The following is a 25630-nucleotide window of genomic DNA, read 5'->3' on the forward strand; positions in this document are numbered from 1 at the left end:
AATTCTGGCCAACCACTAGACAGCTGCAAACAGAAAGTTTTCTGTATCTCTGCACTGTTGCACTGCAGATTTTTGCAGCCTAAGTATGGAAGCCCTAGTACAAATCCCATGATTTTTAGCAAACAGCCTGGACAATCAACTCAGTATTAGTTGTGGAAGCTATGATCTAACACATCCAGAGGGTATGTCTTCTGTCCCATTCTAGTTCTCATGGATTCAGAAAAAAAAATACCAAATCAATGTAAATCAATCAATTTAAATGCCTAAATAAAACTGGAATGGTTTTCTGAATCAAATTTCTGAATTGTGTTTTGTTAATGATTGGCAATGCAGCCATGGAGCCGTGTCTGTTAAAAGCAGGAATGCATTTAATGGTCTAAAGATGAACTTTGAGGGATGCCAATAAATGTTGGTTTTGGGGGAGTGGCATGGGGCCTCCTTTAACAACAACAACAACAACAGCAACCTTCATAAGCCAAGCAGAGAACGTATGCTAAACTGGCCAGAATATTTGAACAAGGATTCCAACTGGAATCTTTGGATGGTCAGCAAAACGTCTCAAACCAACAAGAAAATAAGTCTAGTTGCCAGGACTCAACTCCCAGACAATTCTACCTGGATGACTGAGAATCTTCATCAAAGAGCTTTTTTTTCTTTCCCATTGGTCAATATTGAGTAACAATATCCCCTTTAAAAAGAAGAGTGTACAAGCGTCTATTCTTATGTAGTTTGTTTTGAAATTATTATCTCTTTCTTTAAAATGGAAGTGGAAAAAAGAGAACAAAACAAATCAGATATGAGGTGGGATATCAGTGGATAAGGTTATTCAACATTATTTTATAACAGTTTTTCTCTACAGTTCCTGGAAATCCTGGTTGAAATTTCTATCCAGTCAAGAGTGTACCACAGAAACTAAAGAAAGGCACAAATAGACCACACAGTTCAAGCTCTGGCTCTCAATGATTTGCGAATGGCATTTGATTTGTTCCTATGATGAGCATTGTTGTGGCCAGATGCCTTTCAGGGATGTTGGTCTACCATTAATGATCTTTTTGTGAAAGAAATACACTCCCCAAAAACTACAAGGGCTTTTCAAGGGCATACCTTTTGAAAGATCTGAGAAATACACATCCCCTGAGGTAATCTTGTTCCATTGTTTTCTCTTGGTGAACAAGAAGGTCCTGCACAACATAAAACAAAGGCAACAGGTATCACACCACTCATGGTTGGATGAGTTTAATTTTTTATATTTTCTAGGCCTAAAGCCAAGGGGCCATGCCCACTCCCAGAAAAGTCAACAGAACCACTTAAAAACAGTTCATTTGAATACTTTGTTCCAAATAACAATACCTTTAGAAATGAACCAACAGACTGTGGCAACATCAAAAACCAACTCTCACCCAGAGGCTACTATAACTTGAGTTGGTGACTTTCCACCTCTTTAGCTGGGTTTGTTTTTACTCCAGACCTTTTGAGCCACAGTTTACAGCATCCAGTATTAAGCACCAGATTTGTCTGGAGATGGACTATATTTTTTTCAATCAAAAATTAAAACATTTTTCATGAAATTAAAATGCACAGTTATCTGGAACACTTTCTACTAAATATTTCATCAGTTTCCATAAACATAGCTGCACAAATGCTTCAAGAGTCACTCTCTGCTAATATTAATTTAAACTAAACTAAAATGGATATCAATACATAAAAAACTTGTAAAACAAATATTTAAATACAGATGTATCTTGGAGTTAGATTTAAATATGGAACACTGATAGTTAGCTAGAGATATTGCAGGTTAATGGAGAAATGCAAATTATTAAGCTAGCACGTAACAAGCTGATACAGTCCTAAAAGGCATTGACTGTTACATATTTATTTATAGAGAAAAAAAACCCAACATCTACAGAGGCAACATTTTGGTAGGCCAAGCTGTATGAAATTAAAGGCAACTTTGGAGTTTTAAGAATGCTGCATCAGGCTCAGGCTGATAGTGGGGAATATATCCAAATGTGCTATGTCTATTAATAACTGGCTTGATGGGGATCTTTCAGACATGCAAATTAGTATCATCCTGGCTAAGGTTATAATAAATGTGCCTAAGGTTGTGGGAGGAAGCAAGCAAATATATGTAACCCACCCACTCATCTCTTTTGAAAATATAAATTCTAGCTGTTGAATTTAAAATTCTTTCTTTAGCATGAAATATGCAGGTCTCTTAGCTGAAAGACAAAAAAAATCAGGTGAGATAGCCTTTATATGAGCAAAACTGGATATGATCTGAAGTGTTATTTTATATCAGTGTTTCTGAGCTTTGGCAACTTGAAAATGCGTGGACTTCAACTCCCAGAATTCCCTAGCCAACATGGTCCACAGATCTTAAAGCTGTCAGGATTGAGAAACACCACTAAAAAAGAATTATTATTATTATTATTACTTTAATTTATACCCCGCCCTTCTCCCGAGGGACTCAGGGCGGCTATCTAGTGTGGGAGTAGATAGAAAATCTTAGTTTTAGTAAGTTGATGTAATGGCCTCTTTTGCTACTGTAGGGTTTTGTTGGAAAATTAAATTTGTCGTTTCTCTGCTTTTCTTCACAGACTATAACTGAAGAATTATACCCAGCACCAAATAATCTTCACAAATGCACTGCAGTTATTATTTCTCCAGCCTTGTGTGGCTCTTTCTTCTGTGTCAAGGGTAAGTTGAAAAATACATTCAACAGAGGAGTATATTTATTCAGTTTATTCAGATGTATTCAGTTTATACTTTAATGCAAATCTTCCTAATCTTCAGTTCCTGAACATGAGACCTTTTGAAATTCACTTTATTCTGAGTGTTGTGATTCACTTCTCCAATCAAAACATGCATCTAAAATAAATGAATAGAGAAAAGTATGTATAAAAATTCATGGGGCAGTGAAATACACATAGAGAAATATATTATATTAGGGAAATGGCTGCTAAAATGTGCACATTATGTCTGTACTATGAAAAATGAGCAGATTGATGCAAAAGCAGGACAGAGGGTTTAGCCTGAAAAAATAAGACGCTATGAGAAACTACAATTGGCACATTTCTTCATCTTTTACTACAGTTAATCCATTTTGAAATAGCTGGGGTTCGGGAGAAATGACCTAGTCGTCAGTCATTCAGTCTAACCCTCAACCACTCTATGGATCAGCACTCTCCATGCCCCTCTGTCTCACACCGCCTCCTTCAGATCCTCCATGGTCATCCCAGTGTCATCCTTTAAAATGGCCCCTTCTCCTTTTTCCGCTGATCACTCCCTGCATGATTGACTTTTCGAGTGAGTCAGCTTGAATGACATGACCAAAATATGTTTGGCTATGTTGGCTTCAAGAGATATTTTTGATGAAGTTCGGTCTAGGACTTTTTTCTTTGTTATTTTTGCAATCCATGGGATGTGTAATAGTTGCCTCCAGCACCACAGTTCAAAGGTATCTGCCTTTTTCAGAGTGCAAGTTTTGCAGCCATAAGTAGCAATTGGAAAAATTATTGTGTTGACTAATCTGCATTTGGTTGTGAGGCTGATGTCTTTACTCTTTCAGATGTTATTCATGCCAGACATTGCAATTCTTCCAAATGCTATACACCTTGTGATATCAGGGCTACAGTCACCACTTCAGTTGATTTTAGAGCCCAGGATGATGACTTAGTATGAAATATATAATCCAAATAGTTTTTGGGGCCTGACATATGAGGAGTTTAAAATGTTTTAAGTCAGATTTCCAGATTGTAGAGATTATAGACAAGGATTCAGAAGCATTCCAGACTAAGAATAATGTGGAAAACTCTTTTTTCCCATGGGATGATTTTTTTATTAATAGGAAGATAACAAACTAGTAAATCTGGTAAAATAGAAGCAAAGAGTTCAGGAGGAATAAAAAGTGCTGTCAGACTCTTGATTTTTTTACCACCCTAGACTATCACAGTTCTTCCCATACAATACTGAGAACCAGTTTGATGTAGAAACCAGGAGACTGTAAGTTCTACTCCCACCTTAGGCACAAAAGCCAGCTAGGTCACTTTGGGCCAGTCCCTCTCTCTCAACCCTATGAAGGAGGCAATGACTAAGCACTTCTTAAACCTTGCCAATAAAACTATAGGGACACTGATTTGGAAGCATACCTACTACTCCTACAATGCAGAAGTAGCAGGTTTCTCTCATTGTGGACAGCCTTTCCTATCCTACTCATCCACACCCATCCACATGAACATACACACATAGAAATATATCCCATTTTCTACTCTGACTCTTCATCTCATAAAGGGCAAGCATCCTTTGGGTACTAATATGAAGGTTATATTTCAGTCCAATGCTTTCTAGGCTTTGCTCCAAAAACTCTTGTAGTAATTGGCAGAAGACTATCTATTCCTACAATATTCGTATTATCATTAAAAAAAAATCCCTGTTCCTACTTCCCTATTCTTATTACCCAAGATTATATCATGAGAGAGGGAAAGTGAATAAGTTTATCATCTAAATCAGAGGTCCCCAACCTTTTGAGCACCAGGGACTGGTTCGGTGGAGAGAGGTTTTTCCGTGGACTGGAGGGGGTGTGGTTTCATGTATTGCCTGCATCCCGCAGATGAGCCTTGTTTGCGCGAACCGGTTTCTGGCATGCCACGGACCGGTGCCAGTCGACGGACCGGGGATTAGGGGATCCCTGATCTAAATACTAGATGAGTATTTCAAACTCTGGTCAGAAAGCTACCCAATTCTGTAATAGCTTTGTTTCCCTATGCCATCCTTCTGGTAAACTCGCAAGATTTGTTTTTCTCGTCATGCACATGTATACATAATCTGAACTAGACTGTGTTGTTTCTCTGTGTCATGTAATATATGTGGGTATATGCATAATTCTGTATTTATTTTTTTATTTTTGTCATATTTATGTAATCTATATTGGAGGTGGTGACCCTGTATGCAACGAAATTTCATTTTAATATATGCTGATTAGTGTACATTCAAAGTGATAATAAAGCTTTATTGTTGTTGTTGTTGTTGTTGTTGTTGTTATTGTTGTTGTTGTTATTGTTATCATTATTGTTATTCCTCCCCCTCCTCTTCCTCATGTTGAAACTGAATTTCCACTTGGGGATTGTTTTTTGATGGCAGATGAGCACTGTTATGCATTCCAGGCCAAACTCCAGCAAAAGGGAGGCGTTCAACAATAACTTTTGCTTGGTTGGGATAACTAATCCATATCCTCATTTGAAGTTGTTTGTTGTGTTGCATTTATCCACTGACTTAGCCATTATTTTTATCCTGGTGCAGCCAGAAAGGAAACTGTATCTCCCAGTGCAGACACAATGGCTTGATGTTCCAAGCTCAAAAGAACTCAGTATTAATATTTTGTTTGCATTCTTCTCACAAAAAGGACACTGAGCCATGCATTCCCTAAATTTTCATAATTAATTATTCCAAGGAAGTGACATCTGGAACCTCACCTCTAATTAATCCTATATTTGTTATTACTTTTGCTCTGCTTATATAGCCTTCATTCCTGCTTTCATTGCTCCTTCTGTTGCAATTATCACCTTCCATCCCGTTTTGTTTATCTCCTTTTCAAGTGGTCCTACCTAATTAGACATCATGTATTCTGATGAGTCAGTATCAATTACTGTTACTTAATCCCGTTAAGTGGGCAATCCTAATCTGTCAGAATCACAGGTTAAATGCTTTTTCCTCCTTCCCTAAACATTATTTAAAAAGGGGAGCTCTTTTTATTTCAATACACATTTTCATAAAGCAACCCCTTTTTAGTCTCTGCAAAATACTTAAGGAATATTATTTAAATTTTGCAGAGTCCATATATGACTGCTTTTGATCATAGACTGCTTTGTTGTTGATATTGTTAAATAACGTCTTTTGTTAAGTTCGTCCCATTTTTTCTTCTACCACCATTACTAATTTGGTGATCAATTATTTTAATATTGTTGAGGGCTAATGTAACATATTGTACTCTCTTTTAGAGAACAGTGGATAAATGCTGCAAATTTATATTTGGTACTTGATATGAGGTGAGAAGCAGGACTACAACTTCATAGCTAAGTCAAGTAAAATAATCTTTATTTGGTTAATGGCCAGCACAAACAATTTTATGGCAGATAAGCTACGCTACTACTATACTACTATGCTAATTTTTTTTTCCTTTTCAGAAAGTTTATTTTGTGTCAAAAAGTTCACAGCACTGACTATCCAGTTACATCCTACCTTCCTGGATTTGGGAATCTCACTAAGGGATATAACAAATATCTCCGGCCAAATTTTGGAGGTATGTCATTTCTGTGATTCAGTCAAACAAAGCAATCATTTGTCCTTGGAGGGAGAAATTATTTTCTTACTTTGCTACAGAAGAATAACTTTAATATTAGACTTTTGGATGTGATTTGTTCCTACCGTAGCTGGACTATTATTCCTTGCCCATCCCTGTGCCATATGATTCATTTCAACAACTCAAGTCTCAATTCTAATTTAAACTCAAGTTAAAACCTGGAAAAGTTCTTGAAGTGAATGTTTCTATTGGCAAAAAGATTTTGATTTGTGCAGTCTAAATGCTTAGATCACCTCTCCACTAAAAAGTACTTTGAACTGATTTGCAAGCCTGGTGCTCTCAAATTGTTTGGACATCAAGTGTCATAATTTCCAGCCCATACAGCTGGATAGCACCAGAGTGGAGAAAACTGGGCTAGGATGGGACAGCATCAGCACTTTTGTTCAGTCACATAGTATGGGCAGGCTGGGTGAAGTTTTTAGAACCATCTTCCATAATCCTGACAATTTTTCTTAATGTGCATGTATAGCCAAATTATATATTGTTTGGGTTCAGTGGTTAAAAAAAAACATTAAGTCCGTTCCATTTATCCTTAAATGGATACAGGATGAAGAATCAATAATTTTGAGCAGAACTCTTATTAACAACTGCTCTTTAGGTGTGGGAAGAACTTTAACTTTGCCTGACATTTAAAACAGGGCTCAATCCAGTCACCAATTCTCATTTCATTTCCCCAACTCTCAACTGTGGAGTTAGAAACATATGTTTCTATAACATTCTGTTATTTTTTCATGAAAATATGGCTTTGTGGATGTAAACTTCCAAGTGTTCTGTGCACAGATAAACATATCCATGAATTAGGGACGTATGCGGTTAGTTAATGTAAGGAACCATATATTGATCTGCTGAGCTGCAGGGAATTATCATGGAAAATGAAATAATGGATATGCTTTAGGTCAGGGGTAGGCAACCTTGGCTCTTTTATGACTGTGGACTTCAACTCCCAGAATTCCTGAGCCAGCCATGCTCAGGAGTTGAAGTCTGGGAGTTGAAGCCCACCAGTCATAAAAGAGCCAAGGTTGCCTACCCCTGCTTTAGGTTATCTAAGGAATTTCTGTGTGCTAGGATGCTGCTTTTGGACTCCTTCGTTGTTCTTCTTGTTCCCTGAAATCAGTGTCTGTTATTGGAGATGTGTGAGAAAAATCTGCTGGGTTTCTATGCACACAACAAGAAATATCATTTTGCTATTATAATGGAACTTTTTCCCCATTTCCTAGGAAAACCTGTGACAATAGCAATGACCCTTGATGTTGCCAGTATTTCCAGCATTTCAGAAAGTGATATGGTAAGCAAATAATCCCTACTGTGCACATAAGGAAATAGAACTGCATAGTATACTACTGCAGCTTTGAGAATACAAAGTCCCTTAGACTGCTAATATTTTGCAATCCAGATTGACCCAGAATTAAGTTCCATCACTCTCTAGTAAGCATACTTAGCACTGCAGAAGTACAGCTTGAAAGTAATTTCATGGCTTTAATAACATTATTTTAATTCCCTCATTTTTTAAAAATAACATTGGGCATTTATATAAGTGGTAGAGAGACCATTTAACTGAAGTGGATTTTGTTTCACGTTCTGGATTTGAGGATCACGCTTCATTCTATCATGAGGAACTTTTTTTTAAAAAAAGTATTTTATTAATTTTCTATTATTACACTTCATTCGTGCTTAATGAACAACTTGTTTTCTGGGTTATTTTTTTGCTTAGTAATAGAAGTTAAGTTCTTACTCTCTATCTCGTTTTTCCAGCCACTGATAAAATAAGTTCCATGTTTGAAAATATTCTGTGTCTTCTTTTTCTTTGATTCTCAGTGTATGTCTATCCATTTCAGCACAGTCCAGTATTTTCTTGATTATCTCTTCATCCAATGGTGTTTTTTCATTTTTCCGGTGCTGGGCAAATACAATCCTCGCTGCTGTTAATACATGTAATGTTAAATATACACTTTGTTTATCACATTTTTCTCAAATTATACCTAATAAAAAATTCAGGTTTAAAAACTATGTGTTTCCCTAACATCTTTTCTATCCAAGTATGTATTTTTGTCCAAAGTATTTTTGCTTTCACACATGTCCACCATGTCTACCACAGGTGATAATATGTACCAGGATTTTGATTACCTTTCCAGCATTTACTAGACATATTTTTAAACATTTTTGCTAATCTGACAGGTGAAAGATGCCATCTATAAAACATTTTATATAAGTTTTCTTTATATGAAGTTGCCATTGTCAATTTATAGTTTCTTTCCCAAAGATTTTGCCATTTCTCTAATTCTATATTGTATCCAAAAAGTTTTGTCCATATTATCATTGTTTCTTTCACTTATAATAGTAATAAAATTGGAAGGGACCTTGAAGGTCATCTGGTCCAACCCCCTGCTCAGGCAGGAACCCTGCACCATTTCAGACAAATGGCTATCGAGTCTCTTAAAAACTTCCAGTGTTGGAGCATTCACCGCTTCTGGAGGCAGGTTGTTCCACTGGTTAATTGTTCTAACTGTCAGGAAGTTTCTCCTTAGTTCTAAGTTGCTTCTCTCCTTGATCAGTTTCCATCCGTTGCTTCTCGTCCTGCCTTCAGGCGCTTTGGAGAATAGCTTGTCACCCTCTTCTTTGTGGCAGCCTCTGAGATATTGGCACACTGCTATCATGTCCCCCCTCGTCGTTCTCTTCGTTAAACTAGACATACCCAATTCCAGCAACCGTTCCTTATATGTTTTAGCATCCAGTCCCCTAATCATCTTTGTTGCTCTTCTCTGTACTCTTTCTAGTTCGTCTTCCATTTTCAAATTCAATAAGAAGTTATACAATTTCTTAATCAGTATTTCATCAGAAGTCAACAACACCTGACTTCCAGTTTGCCACCGCAAAGCCTGCGGATGCAGGAAGGCGAGCTCCGTCTTCCACGCCCGAATTCATCCTGCTGGGGTACCCTGGAAAGGGTCGAAAGTCGCCCTGTAGGGGTGACGAGCAAGAAAGGGACCCCCGCTTGATTGCAGGAGGGTGGCAGCTCTTCCGCTTGATCCAGGGCAGCTCTCCAAACCGGCAGGGGAAAGACCGGCCATAGCAATATGGCTTGTCACTAAGCTGCTGACAGCCAAAATCAAAATTACTACCAAGCACCTTTAAAGCAACGCGGATGAAACTGGTGAGATCTGATCTTCTCTTTAAGACCTTAAATATCTTTTCCTGTAAAAGCTGCTCAAAGTACTTTTCCCCCTGTGAGGAGAGAGGGAAAGGAATTTCTACCCCACCCTCTAAGAACAGCGGCGACTAACTACCCAGGGGAAACAGAGCAATGATTATATGCAAATACATAAGATGCATATTTAGAATATTAGATTTTGTTATGAAAAGGGAAAAAGGAAGAAGTTGAGATAAGGGAAACTTTGGTTACCTGCAGCTTGGAAATTATAAATACCAAATGTTAATTTGAATATTGATGGGAAATTAAAGCTTGGGAAAAAGGTAATAACAGGACATTGATTGTATATAAGGATTGAATGTAAACACAATTAAGATATGTATAAGCTAAAAATTATTGATAGATGTAACAAAAATGGTTTTACTTAGTTGATAATAATAAGAACTATACTAGCTTAATATGAGATAGTAGATATTAAGGGAAAAAGAGAGGAAATATCTGATGTTATAACTTGAGATTTGTACTAAAGATTTATGTATGTTATTGAATTATTGACTACCCAGCCACCACGTTGCTTTTTAAATGTTTAATTGTAAAATTAGAAAACTAATAAAATATTAGAAGTCAACAACACCTGATCAAACATTGTCTAGTCTTTATAAAAATGTATATTTTAACATCTTTATCATACCTTGATTGCATTTGCAGTTGAGGCCATCATGATAAGTCAATACCCTGATCTTTTAACTCTTGTTTAGAGTTTAATTTCCCATTTGTATTCAAAATATCCTTATGTTAGAATTTTCTCAAATTTAACTAAGTTTGGGTAAATGAATGCTTCCATCGTTGATAACCATCCTGGGATTTTTGTATAGATTTTATCTTTTCCCATACAAATAATAAAGTGTTTCTTATGTAATGGTTTTGGAAATAATCTATGGGTTTTATTCTTTTCATACCATAAAAGTGCATGCCATCCAAGTTGCAAGTCATGTCCTTCTAAATATAACAACCTTTTGTTTCTAAGGCATATCCATTCTTTTAACCATGTTAGAGCACGTGCTTGGTAGTATAAGACCCAATCTGGTAGTACAAATCCTCCATTTTCTTTAGCTTCTTGTAGCATTTTCAGTTTAATTCTGGCTTTCCTTCCTTGCCAAATAAATTTCAAGATCATTTATATAAGTGATAGAGAGACCATTTAAGTGAAGTGGATTTTGCTTCATGTTCTGGATTTGAGGATCACACTTCATTCTATCATGAGCAACTTTTTGTGCACAATTCAGTGGAACTGGTACAAATTCAGAGTGGACATTGGGACTGTGATGTAACAGGTCAGGTAAAACAGTTCACTAAAGTCTCTCAATGATCTCTGAAGAACTGCTACTGAGTAATTATGCACGAGATTTTAATTTTAAAATTTCATAATACAGGAACAATGGGATATCAATGTTGCTTTAGGGCTCATTCAAGCCCTTCTAGCTGTATCTTGATGACAATTCACTAGCCATTCTTGACAGACATATCTTCATCTCCTTTATCTTATCCCTAATCCACAGCTGAAGCCACGTGGCTTTCTCTTTAATTAATTCAGTGTTATAGTGTTGTCTTCTCTCTTTTTCTAGTATAAACCTTGCCACATTCATTATTGTATGTTTAGAAATAACCAGGGGGCTGATTATACTGCAGTTGGCATCTTTTTGGCTCTACTGGGCTGTTACAAGCAGTATCCCACCCCTCTCTGACTGTTTTAATTTTGGCAGCAGACGCAACAGGCACTAAGCACCCATAGTGAAGCACAGGTTGGGCACTTTATTTACACAAAGAGATCAGTCATGGGGTGGGTGGGAGTTGCACCATCTGATCTGTGAATGGGAGCTTCCTGGAAAAAAAAGGAAGTGAGCCAGAGATTCCCATCTATCCACAGATTTATTTTTTTATCTCAACCCCCCCCCCCTTCCTCCATGAACAGGAAGGTGATTGGAAAATGTACCAATCACTTTCCTTAACTTCTGAACTGTAACCCTGTTTGAAAGAAAAATAGAAATTGGCTGTGAGGACAGAGTCAAATAAAGACATTTTATTTCTTTATTGCTGCCTCATGGACCAAAGGAAAACAAATGAAGAGGTCTCCTTAGAAGAGGTGCTTTACCTGCTTTCTTGGCCTGGGGGATATAGTTTTTTTCTATTCTTTTTCTGCATAACGCTTGTTTAGTCAAATACCAATTTATTATATTCAATCAATCAAGAAAACATCATCCATGAAGTGTTGTATTGTTTAGTGAAAATCCTAATTGAGACATGTCATGTGTATCTAAATGCCCCAGCATTTAGACTCAGGAAGGAAAGATTCGCCCCCCCACAAGTCTGTTTCATGGGGGTATCTCAGAGTTACCTTTGATCCTATCACATCTTCTATGTTTGTTTATGATGATGCTGTTATTGTCACTAATTTCCAGTTTTATCTTTATTTCATTGCTAATTTGTTTATGATTTAGTTTGGGGAGTACGACATCCAGAACGGTACCAAACAGTTGCATGAAACAAAATGGCCGACACTTTCAGATTTGAAATGTTGGAGGTATCTTCTTAAAGTAAAACGCTCTGGAGATGAGACTGACATATACATTGGAAAAATCCAAAGCCAATAGCCTTGCCTTTAAAACACCACATTTTTCAGCCTAAAGACAGTACCAGGTAGAAAGTTGTGATCTAATGAGGTTTTGAACATACAGGAAACATTAGATAGCTTGACATAATCTTTCGTAAGGCTAACTTTTCTGATACATCCAAGCTATTAATCAACAAATATTTTCTGCATCCACTAGTGATTCTTATTGTATATCATGTGTATTGTCCAGGTCTCACATAGAACATTATATAGATGTATTCTAGGTCTAGATAAATAATTGAAGTATAAATGACTCAGGGGATTTCACCTTCATTGCAGGGATTAATAATTCACTGCTTTGAAATGCATAACGGTGAATTATCTCAGTCATTTAGGTAAACAGCTTTTCTTCCTCACAGCACGAAGATAAAATCTGGAAGTCCACAGTGTGTCTTCGGTAGTTAAAAGTTAAACGCTGAATGCTTTTTCTTTATGCAAACATGCATACAATTGTATGTGTGCACATGTGTGTATGTGTGCGTGTGTGTCTGTGCATGTGTGTGTGTATTTTATTGATATTTTAAAATTATAATTGATTTTTTGTCAAAATCATTAAAATTAGTAGTGGTTATTTACAGGTTTATGTATAAATATTCATGATGCCTAATAATCTACCATTTTAGTTTTATAGTTTTATTCATGTTTTATGGTACTTAGTACTGTATGAAATTTTGGTTTATGACCATAGATAAATATTATTTTTATATAAAATATTATTTTTGTATAAAATCTGTACAAAAACAATTGTACAGAGAAGGAAACTATTTAAGGAAAAAAAACTAAACAAGACCATATGTAAACAAAGAAAAACCAAAGAAAAGGAAAATAATATATTCAAAAGAAGCAAAAGGAGATTAACTAAAAGAAAATCCAATAATAAAAATACAAAACAATTCACATTTCAAATTGTCATAGGTATTCTACAATTTTAAAGCCTTAATTCATACAAAATAATCCACACACGCCTTTACAATTTCATTTTCAAATAATAAATTGAGCCTAGATCATAAACCTGTAAAACAACCTACTGAATTTTTTCAGCCAGTACTGAAGTAAAATAAAACTTGATATTTGAATGCTTTATATCTGACTTGACACATGACGACCTAAAAATGTAGGCAGACAAAAAGATTCATCCACACCCAGATTGTATCTGCCTCAAAGGTATGAATTTAAACAATGTTGGGTAGTTATGCAATGGTATTTATGGCCTGGAATAGTACATCGGAAACTCTTAGCCCTTTCATTGGAGTTTTTTTTAAAAAAAAACAGAGTCTGGATAATTATCTATTAGGTCTGTTGCTGTTGATTCCAATAGAGTGCAAGCAGTTGGACTGTGTGACCTCTTATGCCCCTTCCAACTCTATGGTCTTATAGACAAAAAGAAAAAAGAAAGAATATAGAGCAATTTGAGAACTACATAGTTCAGCATGGGTACCTATAAATAGTACTTATTAAGACAAGGGACAGAATTTATTAAATGTTTAATGTTAATTCTGGATAAAATGATGGAACCATTTCTTGTTGAAAGATTTTGCCTGGTAAATTTTATTCGAATTACAAAAATCACAGTCTTAATTCTCATGATTCACCATCCTTCCTAGGACTATACTGCAACAATATATTTGCGACAACGCTGGACCGATCCCCGTCTGGTTTTTAAGGGAAACCGAAGTTTTACTCTGGACGCCCGGCTGGTGAAATACCTATGGGTACCTGACACATATATTGTGGAGTCAAAAAGATCTTTCTTACATGAAGTTACAGTAGAGAATCGGCTTATACGGTTGTTCTCCAATGGGACTGTCTTGTATGCTTTGCGGTAAGTCTTGCTTGCCTTCTGATACACCAGTTCTGCACAAGGGTCTGTAAATGGATGCTTAGTCCAGTAAGATGAAGATATAGTTGGAGAATGGATGGGCTGGTTGGAAAAGTGTGGTTCAACTAACTTTGAAAGGGGTTAATCTTCCCCTAAAGGATCATGTTTGATGCTCCATCAATGTTCTTTTGCATAGAGTGCTTTGTAACAGCTTAGGCTGGCATGTTGGCATCTAGGTTCTACCTGGGTAAAAATAGCTTGATTTCCACAATCTTACATCTTCTCATTTAGATTACTGCAGTCAATACTAGTGATGGCAAACCTTTTGGGGCTCAGCATGTCAAAAACTCCTAACTTGGTTCTGCTAATGTGTCATACCCATCCATTCACCCCCAAATAAAAAAAGAAGCCATTCATATTCATTTTTATATAAAAATATAGTCCAACCTATGATCTCCAGGATCTGTTGTGTGGCACTTATGTGGAAGCTGCACTAGAGCACACCCCCATTCTTGCACAAAGCAGTTTGTGTCTAATGGACTAATATATGGACTAATATGGGTCCTCTTATTTTTGTAAGTGAAGCTATCTAGATGCATGCTAACCATCAAAGGAAAGTTTCAAAGATGCTTTTTCCAAAAGGCAACTGGACTCTTGGTTTTTTTTCTTTGTAAACATTGCGCTTCTCATCGAAGCGGTTTCTTCAGCTCTAAGTTAAAACCGAAGAAGATTCTTGGATGAGAAGTGAAACATTTTCAAAGAAAAAAACCCAAGAAAGTCCAATTTTGGAAAAAGCACTTTTGGGACAACTATGACATGGAAAATTGAGAATCTCCATAGACATCAAAGGAAAGTGTAACTTGCAGTTACAATAAGTATTAACAGTTGCTTAATCTTCAAAGCAGAAACATTGCCATCTATGGACTGCTATGAAGCATACAGATGCCCCATAATAAATGACAATCAAAAGGCATGACAAAAATTATTTAATTTCACAACATATAGACAGATTTAACCCTAGTTTCAATTGGGAAAATGTTGTTCTGTCCCAGCCTATGTGAGTCCTTGTTAACTCACAAGGAGAAACCCTTCTTCCAACAAGTAGGCTGGAACCGTAGGAAAAACAAACCCCTTTTATTATTATTTACAGATGTGCAAAATGTCCAAAGGCAAAGGCCAAACAAACACGATTAAATGAAACTTGATTCTTTCTCAAACAGAAAATTGTTCCAAAGGCACAGGCAAACAAAACACGATTCAATAAAACTTGATTCCTTCACAAACGGTTGTCTTCAGCAACCAGCACCTCCCACACCTTCCCTTTTTATTATGCATTCCCAAAGGCGTGGCTTCTTAATACCTTCTCCTTTGCCTTTGGAGCCGTCCTATTGCCTTCCTCTGTCCAACTCTCATTGCCTGTCGGTGTTTGCGAGCATCTATGATGTCTTCCAGCTGTGAGTCCTCAAAGTCTGACTCAGCTTCCCAGCACAGCTGTGTCTCAGCCTGAGTACGAGTGGAGGGGCCAGGCTCCTCGTCAGATTGTAAGTCTTGGAGCTCATCAGAGCCTTCCTCTGACTCTGATGGCACTCCAGCCCCCCCCCTCCTCCTCTGATTCCCCAGACTCAGCTGCCGGGTCCACTGGCTGGTGAGAAATCACAATGAATGTGACAATCCTAGACCAGGCCAAATCCAAAAATGCCAGTGAATTTCTAGAAGCCTGGCACTCTGACATATCAGCCATCACTAGACACATAGACGTTAACATCTATAGACTATGCAAAAGAGACAACAGCCCAAAAGAGAACAAAAAGACTCCAGCACCTCCCCAATAGTAATCAGCACTCAGATCAGCATAGATTAACTCCAAGGTCACCTTCAGACCAACAATCAAGTAAGCAACAACCCAATCAAGAAACTGCCACAGAGCCATTAGTAAACAGCCCAACCAAAGAATCCCTAAGACCGCCCCCCACCCACCCAGACAGGCAAGACACCAGAATATAAAACGACAGCAAACAGCACCCCTTACTAGCCCTCATGATGTTACCTACCGTAGTTTGGACAATGAAACGTTTGCAAGAAAACAAGCAAGCTCAGAGAGCACCAAGGACAACCCTCCCCCAATAATAAATATCCAGGTGGCTTCTCTCCTTTTGCAGAATCACCACCACTGTTGCATGTAACATGGATCTTTCCAAATATCCACTGGATACACAGACCTGTAAGCTGCAGATGGAAAGCTGTAAGTACCTCATTCTAGAGGAAAGTGAACATTTTTTTCTTCTGTCTGGTCTGAGTTGTTAATGCCTAATTAGATTACCAATTTGAACATCTCATTTGTATTTTTGACTGTAAAGGTTTCCACTTGTCCTTTTAATTATGGAATTATTTAAAGATTTTTCACTTCATTCTAATGTTACAGAAAAGCATGGAAAGAGCCGTGCCATATTCAGCTAGACGGGCCAGCATCTTGACTTTACACCAATCTCTATGCAGGCAGCTTTTATGAATGGGCTGATTATGTGCTGGAAAACTTTGCTGACATCTACCTAAAAATAAGCTAAATTGGGGGCAAGTGCTCTTTTGTCTTGAGTCATTCCATATTTTTCAGCTTCTTGTGGTCTTGAAAGCCTCTTTCAGGAAATGTGACAGATATGGCAATAGACTGCCATCCTCAGAGTAACATTTCTTGACTTTGGATGAGGGCATTCAATAGACTTTTACTATCATTGTTAAAGTTTTACAAAACACGGCCCTGTAATAGTTCTTCCCTGTTCAGAGCTACTATTAAGGGAGCAAGCACTCTAGAATTGCCACCACAGCATTTTGGGGTATAATGAAGAGCATTGATTGATGCTGAAAATTAAAAAAAACCTTCTGCTTCTATAATATGCTGGTTTGAAATATGTCTTCCATTTCAGTCAAGTAATCCTCATGTGGTCAGTATCAATGTAACACTCATGACCCATTGCAGGATCTGCAATTGAAACAAAACAGCACGTAAGGAAGTAAGGAAATATCTTAAGAAATTCAAATGTAATGAAGGAAATTTTGTCATTCCACATAAAAATAACTCAACAATTGTTAAGATACAGGAAGATTAGGCAAGTAAAGCAACCACCAGTCTTGGAGGGGCTCCAAATCACCATGTCTACTTATCAATTGGCCTCTTACTATGATATAGTTAATCAGTAGATTAGTTAGGGTTCAGCTCAGACAGTAATTTGGACCTGTGACTTCAGAGATGGATTGGGACATTTCTGTGAGCTATGACCCAGATGAGATAGAGGACAAATCTATTCCTTGTAAATCCTTCTAAAACCGATTTAATTTCCTTTGGAATGAAATATAAGTGGACCAAATATCTTTAGAGTTCTTTTCTGCTGTTATCATTTATTTCCAGATTCAGAGCATTTGTTGTACTTGAACTATACTGACTACTGACCCTTATTGACAGAAGTGGTACATACTCCGTGTTAGAGCTAGATTAGAACTTCTAGCCATCAGAACACTCGCTAGCATCAATTTAAAATCTTCTCATGATCTGGGGAGTTTTGAAGTCCTTTAATTCACTTCAGTATGGCACTTTTTAAAAATCTGAACAAGGAAGATGGAACAAAATCTTGTCAACTTTTATTTAACTTGAGAAATCACAAACCTGGTGCGTGTGCAAGAACATTTCCTTAGTAGCTCGCTAGCTAGCTGAGAGTGAGAATATCTTAGGAAATAGCAATAGCACTTAGACTTATATACCGCTTCACAGTGCTTTACAGCCCTCTCTAAGTGGTTTATAGAGTCAGCCTATTTCCCCCAACAATCTGGATCCTCATTTTATCGATCTCGGAAGGATGGAAGGCTGAGTCAACACTGAGCTCTGTCAGGATCGAACTCCTGGCAGTCGGCAGAGTTAGCCTGCAATGCAGCATTCTAACCACTGCACCACCATGGCTCTTAATCAGCTCAATCAAAATCCAGAAAAAATGCACAAGTGACTATTAAATTGACATTATCTGACAGATTTTCTACTACTGGACTGAGTCTGAAATTGAATTACTTGCAATATATTACAGCATTATGCGACAAATTTTGCTCCAGAGGAGGTCATCGATCCTGATCCCTAAACAACCCCATTCTTCTGCTGGTCTAGATGTATTATTTATACCATTTTGGATAACAACAACGTTACAGCTAAATTTAAGCAGGTTTGCTTGAACATCATCTGTCTATCTGTCTATCTGTCTATCTGTCTATCTATCTATCTATCTATCTATCTATCTATCTATCTATCTATCTATCTATCTATCTATCTATCTATCTATCTATCTATCTATCTATCTATCTATCTATCTATCTATCTATCTATCTATCTATCTATCTAGTTAGTTACTTTTTAACCGCACATCTCCTGCACACAAGGCCCCTGGGCAGTGAATAAAGATTATCCTGATCCTTAGTAGCTTTATTTGTTACATGCCACCTTTTCACCTAAGGGATTTTTTTTAGCACATTTCATCCAAGTAGCATGGTTTTCCAACTAAGCTAGCACCTTTGTGACTTTGCCACTAATTTTTCATCTTTAAAAATGTCCAAAAGAGGTGGCATTTTCATCTCTTATTTTGCATCTATTACAGCCTTTCGCATATGGAACGGAAGTACTTTCTCATCCTCTTATCAATCGATAATATATACCCACTTCAACTGCTTCTATTTCCTTTCTGACATTTTCTCAGTGCTTCCTGCTTGGACACACACATGAAGCCTGAAGAACTTGAAGACTTTTCTCTTTGTTCTTCTCTGTAACATGTTCAATAATTACTTAAATCTCATTATATGAGGGCCAATTTTTAGTTCCCAGCTACTAGACTGCAGTTCCAATGGAAGTCACTATTATTTTCACATTAAAATCCTATTAGTTTGCATGATTAACTTTATTTACAATGCAGAAAACTAAAATGGTTATGATTAATTTTCTTTTTAATATGTACCTGGTTTTAGCATTAAAAAAAATTGGCACAAAAGAGAGAAAATAATTGGTTCCCCTATCAAACTTTCATGTAATATTATTCTTATTAAACTATATGCACATTGCCAACAACAGAAGCCAGTACGATAAATGTCTAGAATTAATGCAATTTAAATATACTAAATGAACAATCTCTAGATGAAAAACAAGTCATTTATTACATAGTTTCCCTAAGTAACTGCAGCTATCACTATTATGAAATAGGCAGAAATTTTGAAAAAAAAGATTTGGATAAATTGTACTAGGAGAATAAAAACTTCCTGTAGTATTAGATACTTGATTTACTCATGTTTGCCTAGGGTAAAACACAGTTTCTCACTGTGGGATATTCATCAGGGCTTTTTACATGACAATATTGTCTTTTTTATTGAATGACAGATCCACACATAAATTACCAAGAAACTAAAGTATTTGCTTGTTTATTGCACTCTGATTTTAGGAGAGCTGTGCACCTCTTAGATTTTGCAATAATTTATGTCTGAGGAATGAGGGAAGGGGCAGACTTGTCCCAATGTCTGAATTGGTTAAATAGTTGCATCCTAAGCCTTTATTTATTTTGCTATAGAAATAGCTATTTTAGATGGATCGGGAGTTTCATTCAAAGTATTTATCCTCATTATTAAGAGGGCAAAAGCTATAGTGTGAAATGGCCTGCAAATCTCTGTCTGTCTCTGTCTTGGAACAAAAATGACCACGTCTGTAACAATTACAGTATATGGATGCTCTGCATTTTCAGGAGAGACTCCTTGGGGGGGGGAGGGAGGGAGGGAGGAAGGAAGGATATTTCATATGACAAGGATAACTGGCAGTCCTCTTTCTTCCCTTGTTGTTCTAGCCTAATTTTCATAGGCAGCACAACTCAGCCAAGTGATTCATTAGGGGTGCATTCCTGTACCAGCTAAAAATGAGAACTGAGCAACTTTCTATTCATTTGCTCTGAAGCAGAAAGGGTTGGAGGAGCTATTAAAGGTGCCATGCTAAAGGAGGCAAGGAAAATATAGGAATCACCCTGCAAGAGATTGGCAATCAGGGAAAACTCTAGGTATAAATCATAATTTATTAACTTTGAATCAAGGGAAGGTATAGAAGAGATAAAAGAACATGACAGCTCCTAGACCCAATCAGCTAGGAGGTTCAAAGAGGAGTTATTCCAAGACTCAGAAGGAATGCACAGAATCTGTCTGCATTTTGTGTTTTCCATTTTTCTATGAAATTTTTATTTTGAGGAATTATGTCTTTACCCTTGAAGGTAAATTTCTCGCTAAGTGCAACTATTGTTGTTGCTCCATCTTAAACTTACAATTGGTTTGATAATTCTCCCCTTCCAATGGATAATCGGTCTGAATTAATTACCATGAGATCATTATGGCTTGAGATCATTATCTGCACTCATGGAATACTGATTGCCCACTCCTCTCAAGATAAAGGCAGCATCCAAAAGTAGGAGTTGCTGAGGTGGACTGGTGGAAGTGGGCTTCCCATCTTCCAGCTCTTCTGAATCAAATTTAAAATGCACCTAAGTTTGTGGCATTCTTGGTGTTCTGTGAGGATGCTTCTCTTGCAGATGTTTCATTAATTGGCTAGGTACCATCATCAGTGCAGTGCACTGGTAATAAATCATCTGCAGGAAGACAAACAAACTCACAGAATATCAAAAAGCCCAACAACTCAACCTTGAGCCACATATATTCTCCACTATGGTACTCAATGCTCTGGAAAATTACAACTGATGTCAAGGAAAGAACATGGGTATGCTTCCATATTTGCAAGAGTAAGGTTCTCATAAAATTGCTAATTGGCTTTTGTTCTTTTTTTGCCAATAGCTGGGATGATCCTCACCGGTACTCAGCTCCTTACTCAATGACCTTTTCTTCTTTTTAACGTTATCATTAGGGGGATATGATGAAAATGATGTACGTTTCATGTGGCTGAGGGGAAATGATTCTGTCCATGGCCTTGAGAATTTGCGACTCTCACAGTACACAGTGGAACATTTTTACACGCTTGTAACCAGGTCGCGTCAAGAAACAGGTAACAAATCAGCAGTGGAAGTCAAGGTAGTGTGGAGAACAAGGTTTATGTCTGATATAACTATTTTCGGTGCCCTGATCACCCCTGAAGCTTTTTCTGACAATGACAGTACAGTTTGTCCGAGGCATTTGCTGACTAAAGTAGCCTTAGAGCTGGAAGGAAAAGATACCCAATCCCAACAACACAAGCGAGAATGCTGTGACACTGAGAACTAATTGATGACACCATGTTGTCACATCCCATAATCTTGCTTCATAGTCTACCAAAATTTCTGCCCTGCCCTGAATTGCCAATTTCTCACAGTGGATCTCTTTTATAATAGCCATTTTGGCACCCAGTATGCCAAAAAATCCGACTTGGTATTTGTATATGGCCCAGCTGATTCACTGCAAAGATCTTTCTGTGATAGGGTAATTCTGGCTTGGTTGCATTGCATGAGCTTTGATTCTGATATCAGGTGCTTCATCAGCTTTTGCGGGAGGACTCTTCTTCTTGAATCCATGTGATTCGGAGATGAACATTGCAATAAACACAGCATGTAGAAAAGGCTCCACTCTGGGCATCCAAATTTAGGGTGAGCTCTTTGGTTTGCTTGTGGCTTGTCACCTTTTCTTGCTTTACATGCCAGGCTGAAAACAGCACTGACAATAATGCTAATCTTAAGGCTAATATCACATTTTAGGAGATGTAGGCAATAGATCGACAAGCCTTCTGGTCTACCCTGGTTGCATGGCTGTTGTGATGGTAGCCTCTAAGACTATTTTTAAGCCAATTGGCTGTCACGGACATCTCAGTTTGACAGCCAAGGATTCCTCTGGAGGGTAAAGAGAAGATTTATGAAATGGTCTTGAAAACTCTCCTCTCATTTTGCTGATCATTTACAAGGAGAAAACCAGTGCCAGCAAAGCCAAGGTATATGAACTAGTTCTGCTCTGCTCCCACTGTTTCTGCAAGATACCCTATCAAAATCACATGCTCAGCCTTTACAGTTTACACTACCTTATATTATTATCATGTCACTAGGACCTTTGGAGTAATCTAGTGCCTAGTGAGAAGTAGCACATCATTTCCTTCTCTGAAATAACAGTATAAGAATATATTACATTTTTTTCTTTCTTGGACCAGGCATTTATCCAAGACTGGTCTTGCAATTTGCGCTCAAGAGAAATATCCTTTATTTTATTCTGGAAACTTATGTGCCCAGCAGTCTACTTGTCATTTTATCTTGGGTTTCTTTCTGGATCACCCTGGATTCAGTTCCTGCAAGAACATGTATCGGTGAGTGACATAAAAAAGACTCACTTGTTTTATGGATGCAAAAATGAGAGGTGGACTGAGGAAAACTTTGCTTAGTTAAAAACACAGATTATGTTAAATGTAAGAATTAAAACATTACGCTAGCAAAATGTCTAGAGCTAAATGAATACCCACCAGAATTTCATATTGGTGGAGTTTCCTTTTTTTTCTTCACATTTTGGATGGGAAGTTGTAGAGGCATTCATTATTTGACTTTGCATCTGGAATGTAAAAATGATAGATATTGCATGATTTGTATTGGTTGGCATCACCTGATGATTTTGATTTTGGCATGGTTTATAGGTAGAATCTCATAAGCTATAAGTTGCCCAACATCATTGACAGGGTATCTGAAAAAGCAGTATTGGATAAAAAAACGTAAAATAAAAATTTTAAAATACTATTCTATGTCAATCTTAAAGCAACATCAAAATATGGAATATTATGTATTTATATTTTACACTGTCTTCTGAGGATGCTCAAGTGTTTTGGAAATTCATTATCAGATATTTTTCAAGCAGAAGATTAGTAATAGTGTGCCAACTCACTGAAAATTTCAAATTTCACAAAAGATGTATCTCCCATCACTACATTATTGCTCATCATTAATGTTCTCTGTAATATTAAGAATATAATGTTCTAGGATATTCCTTTTCCTTCATATAAGAAGGAGTAAAATTCAGTAATGCCCTTGCACATGCTATGCTTATTCCAAGACCCTTTGCATTACTCTTGAAAACAAGTTGAATTGTCCTTGAAGGCTGGATGGTAGAAAGGTCTGACTGAGGATGGATAAAAAGATGGAAAGATGGGAAGAAAGATGATAGAAAGAAAGAAAGAAAGAAAGAAAGAAAGAAAGAAAGAAAGAAAGAAAGAAAGAAAGAACAGATATTTTATTATTTTGACAATGTCACAGTTTGAATGGAGATTTTAATTCATCTCCACTTCTACAGTATAAATGCTATGTGGGGAAAATCTATTTGGTTATGTGGCTGTTTTGCAGAACTGTAGGACAGCTGTCCCCTTCTTCCAAATGGCATGACATCCCTTTTTTTCCCCTTGTTTTTTTCTTCCTGGGTCTTCATCCATTTGAGGAAAAAAATGGGGGAAATATTTTCTGCTATCATCTCATCAAAAGCTTTCAGGATTTAACAATGTGGCCCTAAAAACAAAATCAAAAAGCATTCTCACATATCAGAAAATACCAGGTGATTATGATTATCCGTGGCTTCTCATAAAAAGGTACCCATGGGAGAACCATCTACTGTGTCAAATTTAAGACCAAAATATATATATATATATATATACTAACGAATGAAGGTGAATATACGTGTCCCAGGATAATGTTTTGCAGGATGCAATCTGGGTTGATCATTGGGACTAGAGGTCTTTTTCTTCCGAGATTTCGGAGTCGTGCTGGAGCCCATTCTCAGGGAACCTCTCTCTGGCTAGAGAGAAGTTCTCTGAAGATGGGCTCCAGCACAAGACTGACCCAGATTGGATCCTGCAAAAGTATTCTGTGTTCTTTTTTACTATTATTATTTTTAAAATCCTATTATATTTTCTAGGTGTGACCACAGTTCTCTCAATGACAACTTTGATGATGGGGTCCCGAAAGTCAATAACAAATGCCAATGGTTTCATAAAAGCCATTGACATTTACCTGGGCATCTGCTTCAGCTTTATATTTGGGGCTTTGGTGGAATATGCAGTAGCACATTACATCACATCACATAAACATGCAGCTAATGAGACCCAGAAGGTAAACCTTGTTCAGTCGGATTATGTAGTGAACAAACATTTTCAATGGACGAATGAATGGGTGGATCGCTAGAGACGTATATAGATAGATAATTATACATGGATTTGTTCCCTCTAGGAGATATGACAGTAAAGCAATTGGAAAAGCTGCAATCAGACTTTAACATTAACATTAGACAGTGGATTTGCATAGTTTGCTGGGGGGACGGGGAAGAGGCCGGGGGTCTCCTTTCCTCCAAACCCAGAAATGGTTCTTGAAGAAACAAGTCAGACTATAAGAAAGAAGGTGAATACTCTCTTTAATTCAGCCTATGACCTTCCTTTGGGACCCGGAAGTCAGGGGATCTTCATTGCCCTTCCCTTCCTTCCCTATACAAATTGAGTAGACTAGCAGCGGGTTCTTACTCCAAAGCTTTGGATGGATCATTCTCCTGCCTTGCCCATGAGGAGAGCAGGTTGGTTTAGAAGATGAATATGGTGGAGTCCCATGGACTATGAAGCTAAATAGACTAGCCAAGGCTATTCTCCCTTCTTTTCTGCCTGGTTTCAGAGTCCAAGCAGAATTAACTAGAGGATCATGGCATGTTTTTGTGAGCAACAATGCTGCTTGTGGTGTTACGAGAGAATTAAACTTATTCAGGTAAAGAGATTCCCAAAGTTATGTTTATATTTAGAATCTAGATTGAATACCTAGACAAGGTATTATTATTTCTCTTTTGGGGGGAGGATCCTTCTGGCCTTAGTACTAGTGAATCAGAATTTGGCTTTTGCTAAGACTTCCATTGTTTGTTAAAATCCCAAAGTGAGGTTACATTATCAGCAGTCATACTGAAGTCTGTTTTTTAAAACTGCTTATTTTTTTAAGTTTGAATTTGCTAAGTCACAACATACCTCTGTCATCTAACTGTAACTGTGGTCTCTTCTAGACTTCTACAAAAGATTCCACCAGAGAAGCTGAAAATAAAATCACCATTGATATCTTCAATACATCACTCACTGCCAATCTCAATCAAAAAATAAATTTTGTCTATATTGATAATGACTTTTGCAACAGCTTACCCTTGAGCCCAAAGGATAAAATTCAGTGCCTCTTGAAGAACAAATTTCAGAAATTCACCAGCTATTTCACAATTCAAAATCCAAGCAAGATTGATCGCTATTCGAAATGGTTATTTCCTTTTTTTTTCATGTTAGTCAATCTGTTCTACTGGGGCTATTATTTGATTTTCTAGAAAAGAACAGAAACCGGAAATGGGTCGGCACTATGGATTCAGGATTTTACTTTCAATTCATGTAGATGTTTCCATGGATGTAGCAAATGCTGACAATTTGTTATGAAAGGGAAATGAACATTCCTAAGAACCTGTCATCTAGTGCAGCGGTTCTCAACCTATGGGTCGCGACCCCATTTGGGGTCGATCGACCATTTCACGGGGGTCGCCAAGCAAGGCTGTCCGCCATTTTTTCCCCCTTTTCCAGCGGGTGCCTTACCTCCCTTGAGCTGGGCCAGCTGGTGGTCGGCC

At 37.4% G+C, this 25630-nt stretch overlaps 1 protein-coding gene across 1 annotated transcript; it reads left to right on the forward strand.

Moving 5' to 3' along the window:
• Window positions 1–2607: 2607 nt before the first annotated feature.
• On the forward strand, window positions 2608–25339 carry GABRP (gamma-aminobutyric acid type A receptor pi subunit). The gene is made up of 9 exons (XM_029284140.1): window positions 2608–2697; window positions 6183–6298; window positions 7576–7643; window positions 13782–13999; window positions 16156–16238; window positions 20913–21050; window positions 22176–22328; window positions 23915–24108; window positions 25034–25339. Exons 1-9 carry the CDS (start codon window positions 2642–2644, stop codon window positions 25337–25339), a joined length of 1332 nt encoding a protein of 443 aa, XP_029139973.1. The 5' UTR covers window positions 2608–2641.
• The last annotated feature ends 291 nt before the right edge of the window (window positions 25340–25630 follow it).

This window comes from Protobothrops mucrosquamatus, unplaced genomic scaffold, assembly GCF_001527695.2.
Source record: "Protobothrops mucrosquamatus isolate PMUCROS unplaced genomic scaffold, P.Mucros_1.0 scaffold391, whole genome shotgun sequence".
NCBI classification, from domain to species: domain Eukaryota; kingdom Metazoa; phylum Chordata; class Lepidosauria; order Squamata; family Viperidae; genus Protobothrops; species Protobothrops mucrosquamatus.